Source organism: Nothoprocta perdicaria, unplaced genomic scaffold (assembly GCF_003342845.1).
Source record: "Nothoprocta perdicaria isolate Ctin4 unplaced genomic scaffold, notPer1 scaffold_0, whole genome shotgun sequence".
NCBI classification, from domain to species: Eukaryota; Metazoa; Chordata; class Aves; order Tinamiformes; family Tinamidae; genus Nothoprocta; species Nothoprocta perdicaria.
Genome location: NW_020454092.1, coordinates 4,819,215 through 4,829,733, shown reverse-complemented (window position 1 = coordinate 4,829,733; position 10,519 = coordinate 4,819,215). Strand labels below are relative to the sequence as shown.

The 10,519-nt window shown below is 66.0% G+C and overlaps 2 protein-coding genes across 2 annotated transcripts; one reads left to right on the top strand and one right to left on the bottom strand.

Moving 5' to 3' along the window:
* Positions 1 to 1,887: 1,887 nt before the first annotated feature.
* INHA (inhibin subunit alpha) lies at positions 1,888 to 4,772 on the top strand. The gene is made up of 2 exons (XM_026037776.1): positions 1,888 to 2,257; positions 3,143 to 4,772. Exons 1-2 carry the CDS (start codon positions 1,888 to 1,890, stop codon positions 3,874 to 3,876), a joined length of 1,104 nt encoding a protein of 367 aa, XP_025893561.1. The 3' UTR covers positions 3,877 to 4,772.
* A 1,927-nt stretch (positions 4,773 to 6,699) lies between these two features.
* On the bottom strand, positions 6,700 to 8,243 carry LOC112943802 (gap junction gamma-1 protein-like). The gene is made up of 2 exons (XM_026035112.1): positions 7,061 to 8,243; positions 6,700 to 6,861 (listed from the first exon to the last, which is right to left on the bottom strand). The coding sequence occupies exons 1-2, from the start codon at positions 8,238 to 8,240 to the stop codon at positions 6,854 to 6,856; spliced, it is 1,188 nt and encodes a 395-aa protein (XP_025890897.1). The 5' UTR covers positions 8,241 to 8,243; the 3' UTR covers positions 6,700 to 6,853.
* Positions 8,244 to 10,519: the final 2,276 nt, after the last annotated feature.

Here is a 10,519-nt window from a genome sequence, read left to right as displayed (position 1 = left end):
AGCATGTCCATGGGCCGAACAGGGCAGGGTGTCCGCGGCCCTCTGGGCTCACACATGGCCTTGCTCAGGCAGACACGGGGGACACGCGGAGAGAGCAGCCGCGGTACTGCCCGCACGGGCGGGCTGGGCCGGCAGGGAAGGGACGGCCTCCCCTCCCGGGCAGCTCCCTGCAGGCCAAGCATGCCGTCAGAGATGCGTGCCCGGCCAGGTGTTCCTCCACACCCCGGGGACAGCCCAGCAGCCATTCCCAGAGACAGGCACAGCCGGGAGGGCTCTGCCGTGCCGCTCCTCCCCTCCAGCTGCCCCCCATGCCCGCAGCGACCCAGCCGCCCTGTCCTCCGCCCTGTCCCCTGCCCCACACACGCACCTCGCTCCTTTGCCTCCTGCCTGCGTCTCCCAGTGCTGGCACCCTGCGCCTGCTGCCTCCCCAGCTCCGCTACTGGACGTCAACATGCAGCAACCAAACGTTACAAACGCCTGCAGCTGCTGTCCCCAAAAATACCCTCTGATGACACAGGGGGCTGATAAGACTGAGCCTGCTCCATTCAGTGCCTTGCCCGGGAAGGGCTGGCCTATGTATAGCGCCCCAGCAGGAGAGCGGCCGCCCGGAGCCCCAGGCAGTCCTTGACCTCCAGGGCTCGGGCGCAGGGCAGACTCAGTGGTGCCACGGTGTGGGGTCACCCTGCGGCAGGAGGAACTGCTACGTGGCACCGAGGAGAGACAACATTGGACTTGCTGCCACACAGGACACACTGCCTGGGATGCACAGTGTGGGGCATGTGCCACAGGGGATGCCCTGTATGGGGTGCCAAGCTGCAATGGGATGGGACAGACCATGCGGGACACACCGTGTGGGACTCCAGGCTACTGTGGGATGGGATGTGCCCAGTGGGACACACTGCTCAGGATGCCAGGCTGCAGTGGGACAGGATATACCACATAGGATGCACTGTGTAGGACATGGGGCTGCCACAGCATGGGCTGGCACAGAGGCTGAAGACATGCAGGACCCCTGGCATTCCCTGCAGGCAGTGCAGGGAGATCCAGGGCAGGATGCGCTGAGTCCATTCACAGCCACGTGCCACCAGCAGCCCAGTCCCTAGGACCAGGTCTGCAACTGGGCAGCACAGGGACACCAGGAGCTTTGCCAGCCGGTGCCCTGCAGGGTCTGCAGGTGCCTCAGCCCTGCCTGGCCTCCTCCTCCTGTCCCTGCACCCCAGTCTGCTCCAGTCCCTCCATGGACACTGCCTGCCACAGGCTGCAGGGACCCTCTTCCCATCCCTCCCACTCTGCCTTGCAGGGCCTTGCCAGCTTCCTCCTGCCCACAATGGGCTGCCTGCCTTGGGGATGCCACAGCCGCCCTCGCCCCAGCCCATGCTCCCCCAGGTTCCTTGGCATGTCTTTGCTCTATTGAGGCCTCAGGATGCCCAGACATCTCTAGCATGAGGATCCCCAGCCTGCCACCCTCTATGTCCCTCCCGACTCAGGGCCTTGCAGGGCCCTGGGACACATCAGGTGTGTGCCCAGGTGTCACCACTGGGCACAGACACCTCTCCCTGTCTCCTCTGAAGCCCCAAACCCACAGCAGCCCCATTCTGCTCCAACATGGGGCTACCCCGCACTGGCAGCTGCCACGTTCACACCAGGCTGCCCCTGCCTCCACACTGGTGCATCAGGGCAGCACCCTGCCCATGGCCTGGCCTCCCCCAGCCCATGTACCCACTGCCCCCGGCAGCATCACCCCGTGCCCCCGTCCCTGGGCGCCTTCCTCCCCCCCAGACCACACTGTCCTTGCAGTCCTCGCATTCCAGACGTCTCAGCGCTTTTGCTGCCCAGAGATAATATTCACAGCGAGCAGACGTTTGCGTCAGTGTCAGATACGTCTCAATGCCACCGTGCCCCAGGCGGAGCGCGGCGGGCAGAAGGGCTGGGCGCGCAGGCAGGCGCCAGCGGCAGAGCCCCCCGAGCAGCCGGCCCGGCGCGCGCCCCACGGCCATGCTGCTCCTCCTGCACCTGCTGCCCGCCCTGCTGCCCCCCGCCGCCCCGGCCAGCTGCACCGGCGCGGGCGCCGACCGGCAGCTCGTCCTGGCCAAGGTTCGGGCGCGGGTGCTGGAGCATCTGAGCCCCCCTGCGCCCCAGGGGGGGGCCCCGCTGGAAGGGAGGAGAGTGCATCGGAGAGACGTCCCGGAGAGCCCTGAAGTGCCCCCGCACGAAGAGCCGGAGGACACTTCCCAGGTGATCCTCTTCCCTTCCACAGGTGAGGAGCCCTGTGGGGAGGGAGAGGGCAGAGAGGTGCAGCTCGCATGTGGGGTCGGGGCACCAGGGATGAAGCAGGACTGGGTGTGGGACAGAAGGAGGAGAAGCAGCAATGCCAGGCCGGGACATGGGGATGGCAGAGGAGGTGGAGAGCCGTGAGGCAGAAGGGGAAGGCAGCCAGGGGTGGCAGATCAGCCCAGGACCCCAACAGGGAGAGGGGCAGAGGGCAGGTGGGAGATGTAAGACGCAGGAGAGAGGCAGAAAGCCTGGGGAATGTCAGAGCCAGGTGGGATGCAAAGAGATGGCGAGGGATGAGGAGGCAGCAGGGCAGGATGCTAGGGACAGGTACTCGGGGACGGGGACAGGATAGGAGGAGACATGGGGCACAGAGGGACATGGTTGGCCTCCCGCCAGGGCCCAGCCCCAGGGAGCTGCTCACTGCTTGCTGCCCCGGCCTGGGGCAGGTCCTGCTGCTTGGCCAGGAGCAGGAGGCCCAAGAGCCCCCCTGTGGGGGCAGCAGCCCTCACTGGGCACACTGGGACCCCCTCTCTGCATCGCGCGGGAGGCTGCAAGGAGCCAAGCACCCTGCAAGGGCAGGGGTGCCCGCGCAGCTTGGAGGGCAGCAGGAGCCAGCACTGCCCGGCCAGGCACGGGCTCTCGCTGGGGCGGCGCGGGCACCTGCTCGGCCGGCGCCAGGCCGTGCAGTAGCCGCCGCACGGCGCTAGATGTCAGCTCCCCCGCGCCAGGCGCAGCGGGCACCACCGCCGTGCCCCTGGGCACCCCGCGCCTCCCACCACGCGTGGGGACACCTCCGTGCCCTCCGTGCTCACACACTCAGCTCGCAGCGCTTGCCCCAGCCGCTGCAGGCATCTCTTTCTCCTTGCAGATGTGCCCTGCGAGTCCACGCAGCCGGACAAGCTGCTGGAGGAAGAAGGGATCTTCACCTACCTCTTCCAGCCGTCACCCCACACCCTCAGCCGCACGGTGACCTCAGCCCAGCTCTGGTTTTACACCGGCCCTGTGGCCGCCCGCAACCACTCGGCGCCGGACGTGCTGACGCTGTCGCCGCAGGGCCGCGTGCCCGTGCTGGCCACGGCGGTGCCGGCGCCCGACCACTGGACCGTGTTTCACTTCGCGTCCGCCCTGCTGCCCCACCTCTCGCAGCCGCTCTTCGTGCTGCTCGTGCGCTGCCCCGGCTGCCCCTGCGTGGCCGACAGCGAGAAGATGCCCTTCCTGGTGGCCACCACGCAGGCCAAGGGCAGCGAGCGGGCCCGCCGCTCCACCGTGCCCTGGTCGCCCGCTGCCCTGGGGCAGCTGCAGCGCCCCTCGGAAGACGTGGCTGCCCACACCAACTGCCGCCGGGCCTCCCTCAACATCTCCTTCGAGGAGCTGGGCTGGGACAACTGGATCGTGCACCCCAGCAGCTTCGTTTTCCACTACTGCCACGGCAGCTGCTCCGAGGGCCACGGCCTGAGCCACCGGCTGGGGGTGCAGCTGTGCTGCGCTGCGCTGCCGGGCACCATGCGCTCGCTGCGCGTCCGCACCACCTCCGACGGCGGCTACTCCTTCAAGTACGAGACGGTGCCCAACATCCTGGCCCAGGACTGCACCTGCGTGTAGCGCCCGGCTCGCGCCCTCCTGCCCTGCTGTGTCCCGGCCGCAGGCTGTCTCACAGCCCCCGCAGACCTGCCCTGCGCCGCCCTCACCATCGCCCCAGGCTCCCTGAGCAAGGCCCTGAGTCCCTGGGCACAAAATGGTCCTCTCCAGGATGATGGGGGAGTTACTTGCCAAAGGAGACCTGCGGCATCATCCCCAGCTCAGGGACAGGGACCAGGCAGGGATGTAAACCTGCTTTTGCCCGGGCTCATCTCTGACCAGCTCATCCCACATTTGTTCCCATCCCCCCAAATAAGACTGGGAAGGCACAAGCAGGCCCCGCTCCTGCTGCTTAGCACTAAGCAGCCCAAGGTCTCCGGGCTGCTTTGCCAGGGCAGAGTTTGTGCTGGCACCTGCAGCCCCTCAAAGTAGCTCACTGATGGCAGGGAGAAGAGATGCCCTCCCAAGCCTGGTTCCAGGGCCACAGGGAGGAGCAGATGCCTCTGGAGAAATCCCACAAAGTTGTGTCCTGGCTCCCTGCTGGCCCTGACTGGGCACCCAGCTGTGGAGAGCTGCTGGGTGCTCCCTTCAGTGGTCTGCTTGCCTGAGGCTGCTTGGTCCCTGCAGGTTTTGGAGATGCAAACTGCCCCACGTGTTCCCAGCTAGAGGCAGGGAAGGTGGACATGGAGCTGGGGACATGGAAACAGGGACCCGGGAGAGGGTGTGGTGGGGCAGGCCGGGCCAGCTCACGGCAAGACAGACAGGTGCAAGGCTGGGGACACAGGATGGGATGTGCCGGGGCAGGCGGAGCTGGGATCTCGCACAGGTCGCGGGGCCCGCGGTATGCAGGGCACTGCAGGTAAACGCTCTGCGAGTGGCAGAACCTGTTTGAAAGATTAACGAGATGAGTGAAATAAACCTGTTTTCTTTACACAAAAAAAAAAAAAAAAAAAAAAAAGGTCTAAATGCCATCTTAAACCCGAAGCAGCCACATAGGCCACGAGCGGTTAGGTAGTGGCATGCAAATTCCCAAGGCTTTTGGGAAAGGAGGGCCGGGCAGCGCTGCCTCCAAGGAAAGCGACAGCTACTTGGCTGGCAGCAGAGTGTGGCTGGGCTGCTGCCCACAGCGCAGGGTCCCGTGGGACCACCGGGAATGGGCAGCGCCATGGGCTGCAGTGGCCTGAGGCTGCCCGCGTGGGGCCGCCCAGCCCTAAGGCAACGCGCGGCCCGTCGCGCACTCGGCCTCGCGCCGGCGTGGGGGGCCCGCGGCCGGGCTGCGAGCGGCGGCCGCGCAGGGCCGCACACAGACAGCACAGGGTGCCCGTGCGGCCCAGCTCCCCGCTGCGGCCGGCTCTGCCCCCCGGCCCCCTGGCACTTGCAGGGGACGCGCTCGGCCCTCCGTGGCGCTGAGCGCGCAGGGGAAGCGCCCTGGGAGCACATCTGCCGCGGGGCTCCCGCCTGCTGCTCCCACACTTTCCTCTCCCATAAACTGCCCCCACGCAGCCGCCGCTGACAGCCCGGGAGCCCTCTGCCTGGCCCAAGGACAGGGCTCCATGTGGCACGAGGCCTCGCTGCGTGTGCGCCGGCCCTGGGGCAGGGAGGGCAGGGGACTGCCGATCCGCAGCAGCGGGGAGCCCCCCTGGCAGGGCCCCGGGCGCCGCGATGCCGAGGAATGCGGCTCGCGCTTTCCGGCGCTTCCCGGCGCCCTGACCCCGGCAAGGCGGCTGCGGCCTGGCCGCCCGCTGGGGGCTGCCCGGCAGAAGCCGCCTCCTCGCTGCAGGAACAACTGAGTCATCCCCGGCCAAAACCAAAACGGGACGTCCGAGGAGCAGCCCGAGGAGCAGCCCGGGCTTCCTCTGCGCCACGGCGCCCGCCCTCACACACTGCCAGCCCATCTGCACAGGACTCGCTTCCCACCCCTTCCTCCCCAAGGACCAGATACAGCAGCTCAGTACAAAACATCTTCAGGCTTTACTGAAAATATTTAAAAAAAAAACAAAACCAAACAGTCACAATCATCTGAGTACAAAACAAAGCTACAAAATCAGTGCGCGGCCCTGGCTGAGATGATCCGAAATGCCCGGCTGGCTCCTGCTGGCCCTGCTCGGGGCACGGCCGCCCCCGGCAGCGGGACACGCTCCTGTCTCGGGGCACGCGCCGAGCAGCGGGGATCGGCTTTGCTCCAAACACCGGCCGAAGCTGCTGCAGGGCGAATGGGTCCGGCTGCAAGGCCGGCGCCCGCCCCTGCACACGCATTCCCACGCGGGGGATCCCGGCGGCTCGTACCGACGTGTGAGGGGAGGGCGCCCCACAGCACTGCCGCACAGCCCCCCGAAAGCAGCCGCCTGCCTGCAGGCTCCCGCTTCCAGCAGGAACTGCCCGGAGTGACACAGGCGCAGGCCTTTGTCCCGGCCCATCCCTGACTTAACCTTAATGCCCAGCTCTGCTCCATGGACTTGGCCCAGCCAGCTGGACCCCACGTCACCACAGCTCCAGGGCAGTCGCCTTGCGGCACAGGGGAAGCTCTGGCAAAACCAGCATCCTGGCAGCACCTGCACGTGGGAAGCGCCCTCCTGGCCCATGCGGCCACCAATGAGGGCACGTGCAGTGCGGCACGGAGGGATGCAGGTGGGAGCTGCCGCTGGAACTGCGTGAAGAAGGAAACAGGGCTAGCAGGCCAGGCAGGGAGGGAAGGTGCAGGCCCAGAGCAGGAATCAGGAGCACAGTGTAGTAGAAATGCCAGGGCACACGCTGATGCGTTTATAAAAATGTACAAAAATAAGATATTCCCTTTCTTTAAAAATTAAGAAGAGTGAAGGAATGTTCCCCATGACCCCTTCCCCATCCTTGCCCACCAGGATGAGGGACAACCCCATCCAGCCCCATGGGAGAGAAACCTTCATCCTCAGCCCACTCTCTCATGGCTGGCTGTCTTTCCAGTGATGGCAGGAGCAGCCACTCCGGGTGACGTCTCCACAGTCCCAGAGGAGCCACGCGACGCTCACAGCCCTGCAGGGAGCAGAACACGCATTAGTGCCCATCCCTAGGCCACCAGCCCAGGCAGCCCCTTATCCTGCCCGCATGGGGGGCCTGCCTGCCCCTCACAGGGGACACCCGGCCCCTTTTTCCCGCAGACAGGTGAAACCCAGCTCCTCCGAGCGACCCAGGGAAGCTGGGAGCGACCCAAGCAGCCACCTCCGCAGCTCACCTGTGGCTTTCTCGCAGACAGTGCCCCCCTTCTCGTGGGCGAAGTTGAGGCGGTTCTGCTCGGCGGCGATGCCGTTGGCCTCCGGGCTGCTGCTGCGGGACGGGCTGGCAGTCTCCAGCGGCGGGTTGAGGTGGAAGGCCATCTCCAGATGCTCTTGGGCCAAGCGGAGGTGCTTGCGCAGCCTGTCCAGCTCGTGCTCTGGGGGAGCGCCGGCCAGGGCGAAGCGCTCCGTCGCCGAGTTGGCCAAGTTCTCCCCGTAGACCAGCTTGCCGTTGGGCAGCGGGGCTTTCAGGGGCTCCTTCTTCAGCGAGTGGTAGGTGGGGGGCGCGCTGGGAGCTTTCTTGGCAAACTGCAGCCCGGGGCTGGTGTCGTCAAGGTGCGGGGGGTCGTCTGGCTGGCTCAGCGCATCCCGGATGCGGCCCACGCCGAGGTGCACGAGCTCGCAGAGGTTGAGGAAGAGGCAGAGCCCGCTGACCGCGTACATGATGAGCAGGAAAATAGTCTTCTCGGTGGGGCGGGAGACGAAGCAGTCGACGGTGTGCGGGCAGGGGCTGCGGCTGCACACGTAGGACGGGCTCACCTCGAAGCGGTACAGCAGGTACTGCCCGAAGAGGAAGGCCGTCTCCAGCACGGAGCGGCACAGCAAGTGCAGCACGTAGGCACGCATCAGCCCGTCCTGCTTGATGCGGCGCCGCCCGTCGTGCTTTTCCCCACCCTCCGGGCTTTTCTCCTTCTCCACCTCGATCTCCTCAAAGATCATGGGGTCTTCTTCGTTATCATCCTCCGCCTCTTCGTAGTCCCGCCCGGCTCCCCGGCGCACGACCGGCATGCGTGTGCGCCGGCCCGCCGGAGCGCGGCGCCGCCCGTTCTCCGGCATCCGGGCGATGCGGTGCATGGCAAAGCCCAGGTACAGCACCGACGGCGTGGCCACCATGATGATCTGGAAGATCCAGAAGCGGACGTGGGAGAGCGGGGCGAAGGCGTCGTAGCACACGTTTTCGCAGCCGGGCTGCTGCGTGTTGCACACAAACTTGCTCTGCTCGTCGTAGTAGATGGACTCCCCTCCGACGGCCGTCAGCACGATCCGGAAAACGATGAGGACGGTGAGCCAGATCTTGCCCACGAAGGTTGAGTGGTTGTTGATCTCCTCCAGGAGCCGCGTGAGGAAACTCCAGCTCATCCTGGCCAAGCAGTTGGCTCAAACCCTATGGGGTAGGGCAGGTGAAAAAAACAGAGAGCAAACTAAAATACATTGTACCCTGCGGCCCCCAAACCACCAGCCTCCACCGCAGACCTGCACCTCCATCTCCCGTTCTCCCAGCACCTTACCCAGCAAGCCCACAAACACAAGCTTGAGTTGGGATCCTGGGGATCCCTCTCCCCAAAACTACGGATGGCACCTCCAAGAAAGCCAGAAGGAACCTCAGCTCCAGGCAGAAACAAAGAGAAACACTGGCCCCTCTCCTGCTCCCCCTGAGATCCGGCTCACTGGCCACCCCATGCCAAGCGCCTCCTCCGCACACTTCCCTTTCACACCGTGTTCCAGGCTCGCGGCGGCCGCCTGCCAGGTGGGTGAAGGGGCCGGGCGGCAGGGGAAGAGCTGGGCCGGTTACCTCCTGTCCCATCCCGAATACATCTAGGGGAAGAGTCAGGCTCGGTAAACAAGGGAGCCTCCGCTGGAGCCCGCCAGGGAGGGCGAGGGAACAGCTTCCTCTTCCTCCTTGGCCACGATGCCACAGCACCCGTCTGCCACCTGGTCCTGGGCAGCTCCCTGACCAGCACACGGGCCGCGGCTTCTGCTCCCCCAGGACAGCACGTAGCCCTTCAGCCAGGATGAGCCCTGCAGCACCCACCCGCCCAGCACAGCACCCAGCCGCTTGGCTCCCCAAGCCTGCTGCCCCCCAAGCCCAGACCCCAAATCTCTGCGCTGGAGGCCTCCAGCTGACCTCCATCCCTCAAAATCACCATGAGCGCCCAACTCCGTGCCTAACATGCCCTGCTGCTATAACGGGCACTCACTGTACCCCTCCTCGTGTCCCCTGCGTCCAAGCCTCAACCTGGCTCCAGCCGCTCTCAAGAGGGTCTCCGAGGTCCAGGCCACACCACGACCCTCCAGCAAGCCCGCGTTCGGCATCAAACTTACAGAGGAAGCACGGCGGGAGGAACAGAGCGATGGTGAGGGGCAAAGTGGGGAAGCCAAGGGATGGATTGCACAAAGTGCAGGAGAAGCAGCTGACACCAAGGTCAGGGAGGAAATTACAAACAAAGCACGAGAGCTTCTGCCTAAATAGAGGAGAGGACGCAAGAGGAGACTCCCCATCGCCACCCCCGGTTTCTGTGGCTTACGCGTGACGTGTGAGCTGATGCAAGGGGAGCAGGTGGCAGAGCTGCCCAGAGGGAGAGGGAAGTGCCAGGCACGGGAGCATCAGGGAGCATGTGCCACGCACCGCCACGGAGCCCCAGGCCTCCTCCCAGCTGCACCTGCCCCGAGGCCAGCGCTGTCCGCGCACCTCTAGCCCGGGCACATCCCTGCCTGGGATTTCTCCGGCCTCACTCATGCCGCTATTGTTCTGCTCCAGCTCCGCCGCTGGCGCCTCCTTGCCGACCAAGAGGATCTTTTGGGCTTAGCTCAAGGTGCCTGCCCAGCAAACCTCACTTAAACAGAAAAGCTCCTCCCTGCACGAGCATCCACATGGGATGCACCTTCCACAGATGACCTGGTGTTCGCACAGAGCCCGCTGAGCCGCAGGAGGCGGCTAGGGGGACAAAATGCTGCTGCACAGGCTGGCACTGGGGCACCAAACCCAGGCCCCAGGGCTACCAGCCTCCTTTGTTGTCAAGCTCCCTTTCACACCCCGTTGCCTCAGCCCGGGGGCAGGTTCTGCCCCATCAGTGCCTGGTGCCAGGCGGTCCCTCCCAGGCCACCACCAAATCCAGGGTGCTTTGTGTGAGTTCCAGCTCCCGCCTGGCAGCAGCACAACGCCCTGGTGCCAGGGCACGAGGTTGGAACAGCGGATGAGACCAAGGGACGAGGGAGCAGGGCAGCCCCTGGAGCTGGCAAGCACACGCAGACAGTGGGGGTGCCACGTGGGCCGCTGCAGGTTGGCAGCACTGTGTCAGGAGCACTCCGTGCTGCGGACACAGTCCCCGGCACAGCTAGCAGGGATCAGCTCTCAGGAATGGGGCTGAGGCACCCGCTGGCACCTGGCCATGCCCTGAATCAGGACCCGCGCCGCACGGCCCTGCTCGGCCCTACCCCGGCATCCCCAGCCCTGCCTGGGCCCCCAGCCCCACCAACGCCGGCCTGCGCGGCCACAGCCCCCTCCCCCAGCCCTGACCAGCGCCCCCGGCTCCCCGGCGCTGCCTTCCCGGGCCCCCCCCGCCATCTGCCTCAGCCCCCCGGCCCTGCCTGCCGGGAGCCCCGACCCCCCTACCCCAGCCGCCCGACCCCTCCCCGCC